Source organism: Patagioenas fasciata, chromosome 1 (assembly GCF_037038585.1).
Source record: "Patagioenas fasciata isolate bPatFas1 chromosome 1, bPatFas1.hap1, whole genome shotgun sequence".
NCBI classification, from domain to species: Eukaryota; Metazoa; Chordata; class Aves; order Columbiformes; family Columbidae; genus Patagioenas; species Patagioenas fasciata.
Window position 1 is genome coordinate 96,782,706 of NC_092520.1, and position 16,239 is coordinate 96,798,944.

A 16,239-nucleotide genomic window follows, 5' to 3' on the forward strand; every position below is an offset into this window, starting at 1 on the left:
ATACATGTTTTTGTGAGTCATGATGTGACCTTTAAACCCCCAGCTAAGAAAATAACTGTACTGGACAAGTCTGGCAGTAACAACCAGCAGAGAGAGACAACTGGAACACCCTGTGAAAACACACAGAATCATAGAATGGTTAGGTTTGGAAGTGACCTCTGGTGATCATCTAGTCCAAAACACAGAGCTGTGAATCCTGTAGCTAAAGGCCATTGTGTGTGGATTCCAAATAACCAGTGCTCCTGCAGGACTGGCTACCTTGAAAGCAGCAGACTTTTAGTAGAGAGGTTAATGATATTTACCACAGTACTGCCAGCTGTGCTGTGGCAAATGTTGGTGAGGTTATGGTAGTGCTGGACACCACTGCCTTAGCACATGCTGCACTTCCAAATGTATTTCAGAGGCTTAAAAAAAATACCGAGAGGGTTAGAAATTCAGTTCATTTTGAAACTTCACACTTAACATAACGGGACTTGGATGCCAATCTTCCTGATGTACTTTTGGAAATCTTACCCCGTAGCATATCAGTAACTACATTAGACTAAATGTAAGTGTGTGCGAACAGTGATCCTCACTGTCCATGGCAAATGGTGGAGTTGAGGAAATCATTGTCTCTTCGTAGTCCCCATAAACTGCGCAGTGTGTGTTGTGCCAAGCAGGGTGGTCAGATGATGAAAGAATGATGAATATTGCTGATCATGTGATGGAGGACTCCAGGGTGAGGCTCTGTAACTGATGCAAATATACGCTAATCATGCTTTTAGGGCAAAGAGCCTCACGAATATTTATTAACTGGTTATGAATCTGTGGCTATTCACAAATGGGAATATTGTTAGTCTCAACAATCAACAGCTCTATTGCTTGGACTGTATCTACAGTTAAAGTGGTAAGATCTCGTGTCTTGAGTGTAATTGCATTCAAAACACTGTATTCCTGGATACCCAGTTGTGATACAGTCTTATTTGTCATATAGAGTGACAGCATATGGTAGCTTATTCCTGTGAACAAGCAATACTGCCTTAAGATGTCTTTAGCCTACCATGACCAGATGGTGTTGAGTTTTCTACATTTTGTAGTCTGGAAGTAATACAAATGTTTTACTTTGGTTACTAGAGCATCTTGATGCCAAAAGAGCTGGGGACCTTTCTACACTGTTTGATGTAGGTGGAATCTTTGGTAAGTTTTAATATTTTATCCTTAATCAGACTAGTTTGTGAAAAACTGAAGCGTGCACAGCTCACTTATATTATTAGTTCTTGTGCCTTATATCCGCTAAAGAAGAGTGGTGGTAAAGGTACTAAGTTGGGAGCTGGGTTGGTTGTTGGAAACCTGGTGAAGTATCATTAAATTGAACAACTCACAGTGCCAATGATATTGTATAGTACAGACTGTAAGAGTTAAGTATTGTGGAATCTTTTAGCTCCATCAGTTCTGGCCCATGTGTCTTGGTCACACTGCCTATCAAAATATCTTCCTTTTGTTATTCTAACATAGTAGAACTATCTCAGCTGGTACAGTTGTGTAATTTTTATGGGCACAGAGCCCACAATTTTATTTAGCTGCAGGTGGCTTTTTTTTTTCTTGCTGCCTCATATAACTGTATGCAATAAAATTGGGAGATTGTAATAATAAGGATGAGACCATTCCATTGCAATTTGTGAGATGACCACAAAATAATAAATTTTTATGCCAGTGCAGGCAGTATAACTCACAATAAAAAAAGCATCATCATCTAGGTGCCCAACTGATTTGGATGACCTGCCATTCCCCTTGTGCTTCACCCACTTCCCTTATGGAAATAAGCCATGTATCAGTCTGTTGGAAAACGATGCTGATGATGGAGAAGTTCCACTGGATCAAGAGCTATGTAGACCCCAGTGGTTCATGATGCGGGTGCCGAGGTGTGTTGCAGTTACTGTTCCAGTCTCGTTCTGGGTGTGACTTCTGCCATTTTTGATTGGTCATTTCATTGCCGATTTCTGAAAGCCAGAGTTAGTGGTACCTTAGAGATGTGGATGATTTCTTTCAGCAGCATCTTATTCCACTGTGAATACAATCTTAATAAGGTACCCTATGCTGCACAATACCGTTGGCATTGGCATTTAAATTCAAGTGGGATGTGAGAACTTTGGAGATGGGCAGCTGTGAAAGGAGAGGCAGGCCCAGCAATATTTAGGAATCCAGAGAATCCAGGAAACCTCCTTTCTTTTTCCCTGTACCAAATTCCCTTTATATCATTTTGGCAGCTCTTTCCCTCAGGCCTTCCAGCCCCCTCCTGCCACATGATCCGATTAGTACTTCTGTGTACAGTCATTGGCAAACACGAGAAGTAGGGAACACTGAAGAGCTTGGAGAGACTGCCTGGAGAGAAAAGCAAATATTGCAATTGTCTCAAGATCTAGAATAGGTAATTTCCCCTAGTTTGGCTGTGACAAAGGCAGGGCACTTGAGACACAAGTTTATGATTGCATATGAGGAGTTGCGACCAGTGAGCAGCTGGGCACAGCTGGATGCCAGGGTGCAAACAGTGGAGTCACGTGGCACCTGGTGAAAAGGCTTTTTGCGTTCAAAAGCTGCAGAACAATGACTTCTAAATTTCTTTCATCTCTGTTCTGCCCCTGGCCCATCATCTGGGATAATTGGTTGGCATAAACAATGAGGAAAAGCAACTGTCTGCTTCTGTTATCTTCCAAGTCAAAACCAGTTGGGTTAATAAGGATATTGCTAAGTGCAAATTATGTTGTCAGTCTTCTCCTCTGTGCTGCTTTGTACATTAAAAGTCGTCCTATTGTTTTAATCTAGGCTGAGTTTTATGAAGTATAACTGATGTCTCTGTGTAAAACTTGCACAGTGTTTTCCTCACACACCTGTCTCTTCTTTCAGGTGGAATTTTGGCAGGCTTGATTTCAGACAGGCTGGAGAAAAGGGCATCAACCTGTGGAATGATGTTGTTGCTTGCAGCACCCACAGTAAGAGTTTGTTCCTCTCTTGTAGCTGTGGCTGAGTCTTTGACAGCATTTATTGGGAAGTTCTGCAGATAGCGTCATAATTTAGATGCAAAGAACTCAGGCTGGGTTGAAAGCCAGCTTGAAAATCTGAGCATGTGAGCAAGTATAGACACTGGGGCTGCCTTTACTGAACAAGCAAACGAGTCTAATGTATTACTTGTTAAAGGATTATATGGAAAGTTTGTCACTCTCTTGTAAAATTTGATGTTCAATTCTTAGCTGGGATTTTAGGTGCTCAAAGGCTAAAACTTCTGTGCTGTAATGGTTGGAAAACTGGCAGTTGGACATATGAGATGCATTTTCCTTCGATTCTCTTGTGAACAGTATTCTGTGTTGTGTTGAAACTGGCAATTTGAGAGTTGAAAATTGAGTGGTCTGATAACGCGACCCTTTGGAATATTGGGGAATAGGAGCATATACCTCATCTCCTTCCTCTGTCCAATCAAAGAACCAACCTACTGTGATCTAAAAGGATGTAGTAAAACCTAGAACTAGCTTGCACATAATACCAACCAAAATATTTTACAGTTAACGTGTAAAATGGGGGACCTAAGATTAGTCCTTAAGTTGGTATTCAACATGTTTGGTTTTTCTTCTTTACAGTTGTACATGTTCTCTGCAGTCAGTAAAATGGGCCTTGAGGCAACTGTAGGTGAGTATTTTTTAATTCTTTTCTGCCTGAACATTTCACTTATGATCCTTTGATGCTCTTTCCTATTTTGTTTTTTGTTTTGTTTGTTTGTTTGGGTTTTTTTTCTATTTTTATTTCTATTTTATATTTTCCCTGAGAGGAGGAAGTATGGAATCAAATTATCTAGACTTTGCCTTTCAGGCTTTTTACAGAGTAAGCAAAGAGGCTGGGAAATAAGTAAGGGGTACCCTGAGAACAGTGATTTAGTTAATATCATTAGTCTTCTTTCTGGAGCTTTTTGTGTCAGCACAGGCTTTATTATATTCGGTATGCCAAATGTCAGAGGTGGTTAAAGACTACTTGTACTAGTATTTGACAGCAACGTTAACTTTCCTTGTAGAGGCTGAATTCACTTGTGGCTTTCTATCTCAAAACAGAAGTTGCAAAAAGTGCCAACAGCAGTGTCCCACCTACCTAAAGGCCTTGTTAAGTTTTAGGGCCTTCTGGTGCTTGGTGCTGTACAAGCAGAGTAGAGGCTTATGGGTGACTCCCTGTGAGCATCCCCTGCTCTTAGGGACAGTTTGATCAGATTTTCACCTTTCTCTGACCTACCAGGATTAATAAAGGCCCTGGGGAGTGCTTTTTGACTCAACTCCATCTCATGTTATATTTGAGAATGTACGTCATGGAGTAAGCACTGCAGGGAGATAGGAATATATGTTGCATTTCCTCCTTTCCCAATTCTGTAATGGGCTGAGGGAAGCCAGGGAAGGCTTAAACTGTTGGAGAATGACATGCGGTGTCATCTGCTGTTGTTATAGTTAACAGTCATCCAGGCAACTCACATTTTTCCATTTTTGTTCAACTTGCAACAGTGATGCTGCTTATCAGTGGTGCCCTGGTGAACGGCCCTTATGCACTGATCACCACTGCTGTCTCTGCTGACTTGGTGAGTTTGGCTTCGCCTCTGCTTCCAGTTTAAGAGCTTTGGTCTCCAGAGAGAGCCCTTTGACTTCTGCAGGGGCAGCATTGTCCCAAAGTAAAAGGACAAGGAGCTGGATGGGCAGCATTGAACCTGGCCACTGAGATTGTTTTAGAGTTCACATGTTAGTAGGAATGAGTGTCATGACTGTGAGGCTTCTAAATTATTCTTACCTACTAACAAGACAACCCAAATCTTACAGATGACACCCCAAAGTGAATGTGAAGGTAGCATGCAAGGCCAAGTCTCTGTAGAGGTGCCTTCTCCCCTTTTATACTTTGCATCTTTAAATGAGGCAAGGGCCTCTATCTGTTTGAGGGCAGAACTCTGTTTGTGTGAGAGATAAGCTGAAGACTTAATTCCCATCAGTGTGGAAAGCTGTATGTGGCACATACCTTTATTTTTGCCCATGCTACCCTCTGCCTTTTCACGCACAGTTTCTCTGGTTGCCAGCACTTCCAGCTGGATCAGGTCAGTCAGTCACAAATGCTGTGTGAAAACTTTGACCCTGGTACCTTTCATTAGCTCAGCTTTGGAATGTTGCTTTCAAAGGTCCTTATTCCTTAAGGCACCAAGCAAGAGGCAAAACTTGTCTAAAAACAGACTTTCTAAATATAGGAGAATGACCTGTTGGAGAGCAGTGTAGGGGAAAGGGACCTGGGGGTCCTGGTGGACAGCAGGATGGCCATGAGCCAGCACTGTGCCCTTGTGGCCAGGAAGGCCAATGGCATCCATATGTATTACAAGGGGGATGGTTAGTAGGTCGAGAGAGGTTCTCCTTCCCCTCTACTCTGCCCTGGTGAGATCACATCTGGAATATTGTGTCCAGTTCTGGACCCCTCAGTTCAAGAAGGACAGGGAACTGCTGGAGAGAGTCCAGCGCAGGGCAACAAAGATGATTAAGGGAGTGGAGCATCTGCCTTATGAGGAAAGGCTGAGGGAGCTGGATCTCTTTGGCTTGGAGGAGACTAAGGGGAGGGGTCACCTCATTAATGTTTATAAATATGTAAAGGGTGAGTGTCATGAGGATGGAGCCAAGCTCTTCTCGGTGACAACCAATGATAGGACAAGGAGTAATGGGTTCAAACTGGAACGTAAGAGTTTCCACTTAAATATGAGAAAAATCTTCTCAGTGAGGATGACAGAACACTGGAACAGGCTGCCCAGGGGGTTTGTGGAGTCTCCTTCTCTGAAGACATTCAAAACCCACCTGGACACCTTCCTGTGTAGCCTCATCTAGGTGTTCCTGCTCCAGCAGGGGGATTGGACTAGGTGATCTTTCGAGGTCCCTTCCACTCCCTAACATTCTGTGATTCTGTGAGAAGGGGCAGGACAGAAATCTCCAAAGGTCTTCTGGAGCCCTGTCCTTGTCCTGGAGGTCTTGGCAAGCAAAGAAGGCCAAAACGCATTGCTTGTTTTATCCTTAACCTTGCTGAAGGACTGCTAGCTAGAAAGAAGGGTCTGACATTACAAGATCCCTACCTGTCCTTTGGAAAGTGTTGAAACTGCCAACTAGTTCCTCAGATGTCAGCAGTTAAACAGCTGACATGAGGGTAATGGTTTTAAACTAAAGGAAATAAGACTCAGGTTAGACATGAGGAAGAAATTTTTTACAGTGAGGGTGGTGAAACACTGGCCCAGGTTGCCCAGAGAGGTGGTGGATGCCCCATCTCTGGAGACATTCCACGCCAGGCTGGACGGGGCTCTGAGCAACCTGGTCTAGTTGAAGATGTCCCTGCTCATGGCAGGGGGGTTGGACTACATGACCTTTGGAGGTCCCTTCCAACCCAAACTGTTCTATGATTCTATGAGCAATGTAAAGCACTAATTAGCTGACAGTATTCTCCTCAGTGTACTAGAGATAAAGGACTGTCTCTTGTTAGCAGTTCTCTGAGCTATTCAGTTTTTCTGTCTTTTTAAGTCACTCCCTCTATCAGTTGTTTTGTTCTGAAGACCTGGCTTCTAAAACTTGGACTGACCAGCTTCTTTTGGCTCAATAATTCTCTGAATTAGCATTTCAGTATATATCCGTAATTCTGGTATTCTAGTATTCCTGTCACAGCAGTGATCTTTTTTTCCTGTTGTTCCACAGAGCTCTGCTATCTTAGCAGATGGAAAGATGACTGTGGAAACAGCCTGGCAGCAGAATGCAAAGCTGAAGTGCCATCCTTGTTGCTTGAATCCACAGTGTGCAGACCAGAAAGCTGCTTGGCTCCTGTGGTTTAAATAACGTAATCTAATAAAGGAGAACACTGTAGGCAACCAGTTGGTGGGGTAGAAGGCTTCTTCAAGTAGTGATAAAAGGGTTTGAGCTAGGATATTTAAGGCACCTTCGCAATGTACATCTGATGTGGAAGTGTGTGAGCTAAATTGCCATTTTAAGGACTTTTTCTGAGTTCAGCTGAGTGTACTTCTAAGCTGTCTTTGTTATTTTAGGGTACTCATAAAAGCCTGAAAGGGAATGCAAGAGCTTTGTCCACAGTGACGGCGATCATTGACGGAACAGGATCTGTAGGTAAGCCAGAGCTGTAAGGTAGCCTGCCTTAGCTGTGGTAGGTTAAAACGAAGGATCTTTGAGAAGCTGGGCTCTCTCCAGTTCATATTTTGCCAGGACTTGGTACAGTTTTGGAAATGGGGAGAAGAGCAAACTTAGCCTTAAACCTCTCTAGTGGTCCCACACCTGAGGGAAGGACGGAGGGAGGAAGAGGGTGGTGGACTGACACTGGGCACAGGCAGCAAAAGTAGATATCATCGGGCTGTTTCTGAGATCATGTGTGTTTTGTTCATGCCCTCCGCACTGGCACATGAAAGGGAAAATTGAGTAGGTTTTAGCCTAATAGCAGTTGGGCATCTTGTTGAGCCAAAGGATGGCATTTCTCAAACATCTAGCCTGCCAGCTTCTCTGTGTCAGGTTTCCTATTGGCTCGCAGCTGTACCAGTATTGTGCTGCACTTCCTGGGGCCTTTAATACACACGGTAATACTGAGTTAACGAGGTGGAGAGACTGATATTCTAACTCAGAATAACTTATCTTTCAGCATACTAAATCTTACATTGCATCATTCTGACGATATCAATATTACATTTTAGGTGCAGCTCTGGGGCCTCTCTTAGCTGGTCTTATTTCTCCATCTGGTTGGAACAACGTGTTTTACATGCTTATGGTGGCAGATGCATGTGCCTTGCTAGTAAGTCTAAAACTATTATTCAGTTGCTGTGTATACCCTTTGTGCTAAACTACCTCAAAATGCCAATTTTCCTTTCACAATTTCAATACTCCATCTTAGAAGAAACTTCCAATTGTGTAGCAAATTTTCAATTCAACAGCAATGTCGCTCATTTTGAAACTCTCATTAAATTTTAAGCAAAAGTGCATCTTAATTCTGATGCTCTTCAGTTTCTGAGCAAATATACATCTGTCAGTTGCTGGCTGAGCAGGTAACAGCAGGCATAACTGTATAAACCTTCATACGTAGATGTGAAAGATGCCTCAGATTCCACTCGCGGAAGAATTCTGTTTTCTTTAAAGCTGGCTTAGCGAACCGGTAACAAATGCTTTGCTACATTACTTTATAACCAAAATCACCACGATAATGAAACTGTTGAAAGTTAATACATCACCTTCTCCAGATGGGCCCTAAAACTGCTGTAGTGTGTTAGACGGAAAACTGACATCCTAACTTTTGACAGTAACCAGGAGCAGATGTTTAGGGAAAAGAAGTGTGACACGTGCTCTGGCTTAATACAAAGCACATCCATTTTCTTTTTTTTTTTTTCTCCTGTTTGAGGTCCCCTATGATGGATAGGAAGATCTGAAAATGTTAAAATGTTGGTGTGGGGTTTTGTTGGTGTTTGTTTGGTTTTGTGTTGGTTGGGGGGTGTTTTGGGTTGTTTTTTTTTGTTGTTGTTGTTGTTCTGATTTACCCTGCTTTGCTTTTAAAGACTGAAGAAGAGTCAAGATGAGGCAAGGCAAGTCTTGCTGTACCTTTGAAGTTGATCTTGCTGCCCTCACCTGTAGGTTAGCCTATAGGTTATGTTTTTGTATTTGCCATGGATTTCCCCAGCAGATGTCATTACCAGCTTTGTTCTCCAGCAGAGCAGAATGCTGCTGTGACTACCTCAGACATGCCCTGCAGTGTCACCTTCTTTTCCTCTCCTTTTGAAGTCCTGGGTAGAAGTGCTCATGAAAGGGCAGAGTGACCATAAAACACTTCAGAAATCCTCCTTCCTCTGTACTGACTGTGGCCAAACAAAACTCTCTGCCTGCCCATCTTGCACCGAGGTCTGTGCTCCTGCAGAGAAGCTGATGCCAAGTGTACTGGGTCACTCTTCCCTGGCACAAGAAAAGCAGAAGGTCTTGCTTTGAGTTATGATTGAGGCTTTTTTCTAAATTCAAGTTAAACTCAAACTTTTAAAGTAAATTTTTCGACATTTAAGATGTGAAATCTCTGGAAATTAAGTTAATATATTAGGTAGGTTAACAGCTGAAGTATGTTCCAGCTGGTAGTCAGCAGCTCTATAAATCCTGATTTGTACTGGTTTCAGAATTGCATATTCCGTGCTGCAGAGTGAGGTTTCAGAGGTTGTTGTAGTTTTCCCAAGTAGACTTAAAGCTCTGCTTCTTTCTCTTTTACAGTTTATTAAAACCAAATTTTAAAATCCCACATTTCTTTGCAGCATCAGTAAAAATACCTTTATAAAGTTCTGGTTTTGAGAGCATTGACTCTGCTGTTATAATCCTGTTTTTTGTTAACTCTTGTTCTGCTTTTCCTGTTCTTTGCAATGCATCATATAGATGCCTGTGTTCAACTGTTATTTCTTCAAAGATATTTGGAGAGGCTTTAGCCTCTTATATGGTGTTCGGTTCTGTCATGCTTGGCCACTCGCATACCTCTGAAATGTTAGGTTTAACTTCTTAAAACACTGATACTTATAATAGTGAAGAAACTTCAATTTATAACAGTGGGACTCTGAGGATAAGGAAACCTGTAGCAGTGAGGAATCCTGGAAGTTCTAATTCTGTCTTTTATGTACATGGGAGTCATGAAATTTTGTTTGTAAAATCACTTTCCCGAGTACTATCTTAGTACACCTTTTAAAGTGCGCTTGAAAGTCCTGATCCTACACACGCAATTAAACATGTCTGACTTCACTTGTCTTGACTAATTGAGCAATTAGAGCTTTTCACACACACAGCTGTTTTTCAGAATAGCAGCTGAAATAGTTTAATGCTCCAGAATTTCTGTCTGCCATGTTTTCTTGAAGTCTTGGGTTCCCCCTGCTGGTTTCTCTATACATCTGCTTGTAAAGTAACTTTGGAAACCCATTCTGGTTTTTACAAAGAAATTGTTCTCTCAGTTGAAAAAGGGAATTATTTTCCTCTTGCCTATTCATTGTGAAAGCTCCTCTTCCAAACATTGACTGAGCATCTCTAAATGTTTTGGTTTTGTTTTTTTTTTTAACTGAATTCAACATTACAGGGTAGTGTTTCAAGTTACAAGCTCTTTGAGTAAGTGTACGTCTTATCCTGAAACTTACCCATACAGATATACGAATGAGCTATTAACATAGATACTGTGTCTGTTTTTACAGTTCTTACTCCGTCTTATCCAGAAGGAACTTCGGTGTAACACAGATCATACCCTGTAAGTGTTGTGCGCGGCAGTTGCTTTTTAATGACAGTTTAAAACCGTGTTACTAAGCCATTGCCCCATAATACCTTGATGTAGGCTCAATGCGTTAAGGTTTCTGTATGTCCATTTCTGTTTTAATTTTGTTTCAAAAGAGTAACCTCATTTTGATGTTTTCATATAATGAATATTTTTCTTTAGAACATCTTGATTTGAAAAGGATATTTCTCTGTCACAGTCTCTTAGTTATTGTTTGTTTTTTTTCCCAAATATGTAATCATCCTGGTTTTCATCATGGAGCTTGCAGATGGGGAGTAAGCAGCTATTTGATTGCTTGCTCTGTGTTTTTTATTAGTGTCAAACATAACTTTTTCCAAAAGGTCTCCTTAAAGGAAACGGTGACTCTGAATTTTGAATTGAGGGTGCTGGGGGGTGGAATCTACTGAATCAATGAGATTACGCTTGCCTAAGCAAAATCTAAATTGGGCCTCTTGGCTGTAGAAAAGTAAAAGGGATAGAGAATAGAAAAATGCATGGCAAGGAGAAAATCCTGCATTTTGAAGTTAGTGGCTGTTAAGCCTCACACCTCAGCTTTTCCTGCCTGATTGCTATTCTTTCCCAGGTTCAAAGAACACTGAGCTAAGAGACCAGATTTGGAATAAGGGCTGCATCAGTGATCAGAGTTCTTCCCTGAAGAAGAACCTTCATGGAATGCATTATTCTGTATTTAAGATATTCTGTTTGGTGAAGAACTTCACACATTTATGGGAAGCAATGTGAGAAATGCAGCTGGTAAATCCCTGAAGCTCTTATTTTTGCACATGAATAAGTACCTCAGGATGGCAACTATTCATCAGATGAAGAGACAGGAACTTTTGGAAGATTTTAGCAGTGCGCCTCAGCTGAGCCAAAGAGAAATACCAAGTGCCTTTTTATTTCTTTTGATAGGATGTTTTTAGTTAAAATGCTGAACTGCGTGTTTTCCAAAAACAAGTCAAAACTAGAGAAGGAATGCGAAATCTTAAGAATCTAGCAGTCAAATGTCCAGTGTCAGTGAGTGAAGTATGTGTCCCTAATGTCATCTTGTGCGCATACAAGACAATACCAGCTGGTTATTCAGATGCGCTGCTATCAGTATTTTTAAGCTGCTCAGACAATAATAACCTCACCATATTATTAGTTTTTAACTACAGTACTACTTCTAATCCCAAGGACAACATCCAGCCTTTCGGTAGGTAATGAAATGGGATTTACTGTTGCGGTGTACTGCAGTTAACAGTTTTCACAGACTCTCTGGATGGATGTTAGTCCTCAATTAGGATTGTGCAAGAAGGAGTCCTACGCAACAAAAAAATAGACTATGAGTCAGAATTTTCATTGGAGGGCTCTAATGATTTTTGGGGCATTATAAACTGGTTGTACAAATGTCACATAATTGTTGTGCTGCTCCTCTAGCCTGGGCTGAAATGAGAGGTTGTTCCTTTGGGGTTGGAGAGAGCTTTCAGCACAACAGGATTGAAGAGATGAGCTGCTTTAGTGCCGACTGCCACAGCGATCTCTGGGTCCTCCCTGCCTTCGGTGCTGGGGTGTGCACATGGAAGTCGTCATCAGAGCCTTAATAACCAGGAATCTTTCAAGTGGCTGGTTTCAGGTAGCTCTGAATTTTAGATTCAGGGCCAAAATATCTTCATATCAGAAAATAAAAATTATCTAGGTGGTAGGTTGTAAGAGAACATTTCACGAACTGGTGTTACCCAGCAAATGGACAGTTTAATGTCTTTAAAACATATCATTTTGTTGTACAGCTATCTTCTTATCTCCTTTGCAAAACAGATGTTTCTGTGTTTGGTTTTTTTTAATATGTATAAAGTGAAAAGGATTTTTTTTTGTATGAGGTGTTTATACTTAGATCATGAAGACAAGATAATTTAAACTGTGTATTATTCTTAACCGTATTTATTAAAGCTCTAGGCATATGTGTTGTTCTGAACTACGCTTTAAGTTTTGTGAAACAATGCAGTAGTCTTAACACTTGATTAACAGAACAGCACTCTCCAAAATAGTCTTGTAAAATCTGGGGAAAGGTCTCGTCGGCTGCTGGTGTTGTGTTCCGTGTGCTGGCACAACACTCTGTTTCCAGGGCTATTTTGTAATTGTTCAGTCTTTGATCAGTTATTTCACTGGTTTTATTCTGCGTGTACTTGATGCTTGACTTGGACAGTACAAGAGTGTGTTCGTTTTTAACTATTTTGCTGAACAGGGAAGACCTCAGTCCTGCAAAGACATGAGGAAGGTACCAAAGTCCTTGCAAGTGGACGCTCTACTTCAGCCCTGAACCTCCAGTTACATAGATGAGTGGTTAACCTCTTGTTATATCTTGTGTAAACCTGTAGATACTAGTGCGGATACTCAATGTCTGCATTTGTAAATCTGTGCTGCGTTCGAGCTCTAGGCTGTAGTTAAATGTGACGGAGCGCTGCAGCAACGCTATTTGATAGGACCTCCATCCCAGTGGTGTGTCACCGTGCCCCTCACTCGGCCAGGCTGGCCCTGGGGGACCGCCAGTCAAACCAGGGGATGGGTCTGGCCTCTGATGCAGGGAAAAATAACACCACAATGCCAAAACAGCTGTACTGGCACAACTTCCCTGGCTGAGGGGGGATGGCAGACTTCTTTAACTGTAGATGCCAATCCCTTCACCGTACAAAGGTATGTAGAGCTATATACTAATTCATCAAACAGTTTAAACTCTGATGCACTCAGATTTTGTGAGGCTGTTCCCCATGGGCTGAAGTCTTAGGTTAAAACACTTTCAGTTGTATTTTACAGTCACAGGTTGTAAAGATATTTAAACGTGTTTGGGGTTTTACATGTTTTAGTTGTTGGGGCTGCTGCTGTTATTTATTTATTTATTTGAATAGCTTTTGCACTGCAGTGCCTCAGGCATGGGATGATGACAGCGTTGGAGGTGCCAGGCTGAGTCCTTCCTTCCATCGATTGTAGGTGTGAGTTAGGACTCTGAGTGTGCCAATATCTCCTTCCCTGTTAATGTGCAGCATTTTGGCTCTTCCCAGCTACGCATTTGTAGGACAAAAGATAAGGATTTGTTTTCCTTTCTTGACAACCCTAGAAGTCCCCCAGGTTGTGAATAAACTGTGTGTTTTGTTAGTATCGGGTGTCAGTATCCGTTAATCTGGAAAAGAAAAAGACTGACAAAATTGTCTGTGTAGAAATGTGAGTGACCAGTAGGTAGAGGCAAATTTAAATATGGCTGCAGGGTTTCTTTGTTGTTTTTTAATGCTGGTTATTGTGAATTGTATCCATTTACCATCCTGTGTCAAATAAAAACAGATTCTGCTTTAAAAAGAGAAATGTTGATTGCTTCATCTTTTACATCTCGTGAAGAAATGCTCCATTTATTGGTTGGAAGGATAGATATTCCTGCTGGGACAGCACTCCTATCCCTTGTGAAGATAATTAAAATGGTTCATTCGGAGAAAAATTAGAACCTTTTGTTTTGGTAAACAGTGCTCTTCTCAAATTGAACATGCAATTTTTTTCATTTTGTGGATTGCACAACAGCAGTGTTTCCAATCAACTGCATCAAACGGGTATATCTACCAACTTATTTTGGTCCAGTAGGGAAGGAGGATGCTCACCTGAGTCAGGGATGGAGTCCAGCTCCTGCAGCGTAGTTTTAAGGTGACATTTTTGTTGTCTACTTTGCTTGCCCTTCAGTTTATATGGAATTGAAATGGAAAAGCTTAATCTTTTCTCTCTACCTCTATCTTGAACAGTTCTTGTCTCGATTCTGTTATGATTTTTGATGGGCCTTGTGGCCTCTACCAGAGCTACAACGTCCACGACAGATGTGCTGGGGAGAAACTACTTGGAAAGGAAAACAATTTCTGGTTAGAAAAAGGTGTCTGAGGGTCTTGGACAGAATTTCTGATCAAAATACACCCAAAATGCCTCCCAGGAATAGGCAGATAATGGCTGGGGCATCTTATAAAAGAAAGGAGGCTGGAATCCAGGTTTCTGTTCTGCCCAATTCAGAGCAGGAGCCTCCAGCAGAGGACTTGTACCCTCATGAGCGCCCTGGCTCTTGCTGGATGTGCTGCAGTGAGTGGAGGTTTGTCTCCATTGTGTGTAGAAAGGGTTTATAGGGTGGAAAAAAATAAAAATAGGCAGTAGGGAAGTTGGTATCTTATTCAGAGGTCACTTTGAGACTTCTTTTGCCTTTAAGTTAAACTTCTAACTTCTTCCATGCACTAAAATACACCTATTCCTACATGTTTTTTTCCAGTTAAGAAATTCCAGAGAGATTCTGCCACCCGCTTCAAGGGGTTATTGCATGTATTTCTGGCATAATATCCTTGGAATAACAGTGGGAATCCTCCACATGTGTTTGTGCCAGTGTCATGCTGCCTCGAACTTTGGCTGACCTTGTGTTTACACTGGGAATCTGTCTGGTTGCTGCTGGGGGGTTTCTCCAGTGAGGTTGTTTATATGAGAACTGCTGCTCAAAATTAGGTAGGTGTAAGATGGTATAAATGAAATCAGAGGATGTTTAGAGCTGTTGGAGGTTAACTGGTCTTCATGTGGAATTAATTTGAGGAAGATTGTTTACAATCCCATCAAATGATGAGGCCCGGTATTGGTAACTATGGTGTTCCCTGGTCTGAATGAAATTTTATGGCCTGCATATTATATAGGAGGTTAGATTAGATTATTGCGTTATTTGTCCCAACCCCAGAGCTTATCTGATATGATGTTCTGATTGCTGACTTACATAACTTTCACCTTACAGCAAGCCTGTTTATATTTTTGTTTTGCTCTTGGCTCAACCAGCCAGGCGATGGTTCGGACTCTTCCTCCTGCCTTCCCCTTGCTGCCTGCCGTGCCTGTGGAGGGGCTGCAGGCAGTTTGCCGGGAGGTTCGTCTCTGCCCGCTCTGGGGCTGCGGTAACCTTGAATCACATTTTCTGCCATGCCGAGATAAAAATCTGTCATCCTTAAAAGCTCGGGAGGGGGAAAGAGAGGATTTAACTGCTGGTGTGCTTCAGCCTCCTGTGCCCAGTGACCATAACATTGTGTTATGTGCCTCGCTGCCTCAGAGTTTAATAAACTTGATTGCTACAAAATACTGGTTGTTCCTTTCTTTGTCTCCCTTCTTTTGGTTTCCTTCCAGTTTGGAATAAGGAGAGAATTAGAGAACATCATCAGCTGATGCTCAGAGCTTATTTTTATTTTTTCCTCTGTGTTTCTCTCTTGGTGAAGTATGCTGGTTACCCTTCTGCTACAGTGAAACTTTTGCAGCTCTGCAAACTGTGAAGACAAGAGCCAAACTTTCTTCAGGCATATTTCAGAGAACTTACTCATCTCCTGCATCAGATTAGCTGTCAAAAATGTGTTGAAAGTCTCTTTTTTTGCTGTACTTACCAAGAGGATTTTAAGGATGTTTTCTTCACCTCCTGATGATACTGAGGTAGGGTTTCTCTCCTTCCTTCTCTTATAAAAGCAGCCAACAAATATTTAGCCACATTTCCACAATACTCCCTGTGGCCCTGGTGTTTGTTTCAGGCAGAGGAGGGCGCTAAACTGACTTAATGTGTCCTGCCACCTACATATAGATACTGGAACGCTGTTAAAAGGCTGACACACCAGGTGATGTGTCTCACTTAGATGGGGGTTGCAAAAACATTTCCTTCCTGAGGGCTGATTACAGTCTTTGCTCCAGGCTCTTCCAGCCATTCAGAAATGGAAGACAATTAAGAATTCTTTTCATTACTGTTCTATGCCACGGCTTCACATTGTAAGGGACTGTCTTTCTGGTTGAGAGTTGATATATATAATTCCATGACAATCAATATGGATATGAGCACACACATATAGAAGATCCTTGCTTGTGGCTGTTAAATATCCAGATGTAAATAAATACAAATTAGCCTGTTGGGGTTTTTTTCTCCCCATCCCCACTGGAGAGGTG

General features: G+C 41.8%; 1 protein-coding gene across 10 annotated transcripts in view; it reads left to right on the forward strand.

Moving 5' to 3' along the window:
• SLC37A1 (solute carrier family 37 member 1) overlaps nucleotides 1–13,623 on the forward strand; it is a 41,243-nt gene extending 27,620 nt beyond the window's left edge. For 9 of the 10 annotated variants that reach the window (XM_071811494.1, XM_071811486.1, XM_065861246.2 and 6 more), the window contains 8 exons: nucleotides 1,114–1,176; nucleotides 2,884–2,969; nucleotides 3,612–3,660; nucleotides 4,515–4,588; nucleotides 7,058–7,136; nucleotides 7,712–7,809; nucleotides 10,214–10,266; nucleotides 10,874–13,623. In XM_071811494.1, coding sequence (XP_071667595.1) covers nucleotides 1,114–1,176; nucleotides 2,884–2,969; nucleotides 3,612–3,660; nucleotides 4,515–4,588; nucleotides 7,058–7,136; nucleotides 7,712–7,809; nucleotides 10,214–10,266; nucleotides 10,874–10,889 — 518 coding nt within the window. In that variant the 3' untranslated portion in view covers nucleotides 10,890–13,623. Of the gene's footprint in view, nucleotides 1–1,113; nucleotides 1,177–1,736; nucleotides 1,902–2,883; nucleotides 2,970–3,611; nucleotides 3,661–4,514; nucleotides 4,589–7,057; nucleotides 7,137–7,711; nucleotides 7,810–10,213; nucleotides 10,267–10,873 lie in introns of those variants that run through there. The other variant, XM_065861253.2, reaches the window with a different exon arrangement.
• Nucleotides 13,624–16,239: the final 2,616 nt, after the last annotated feature.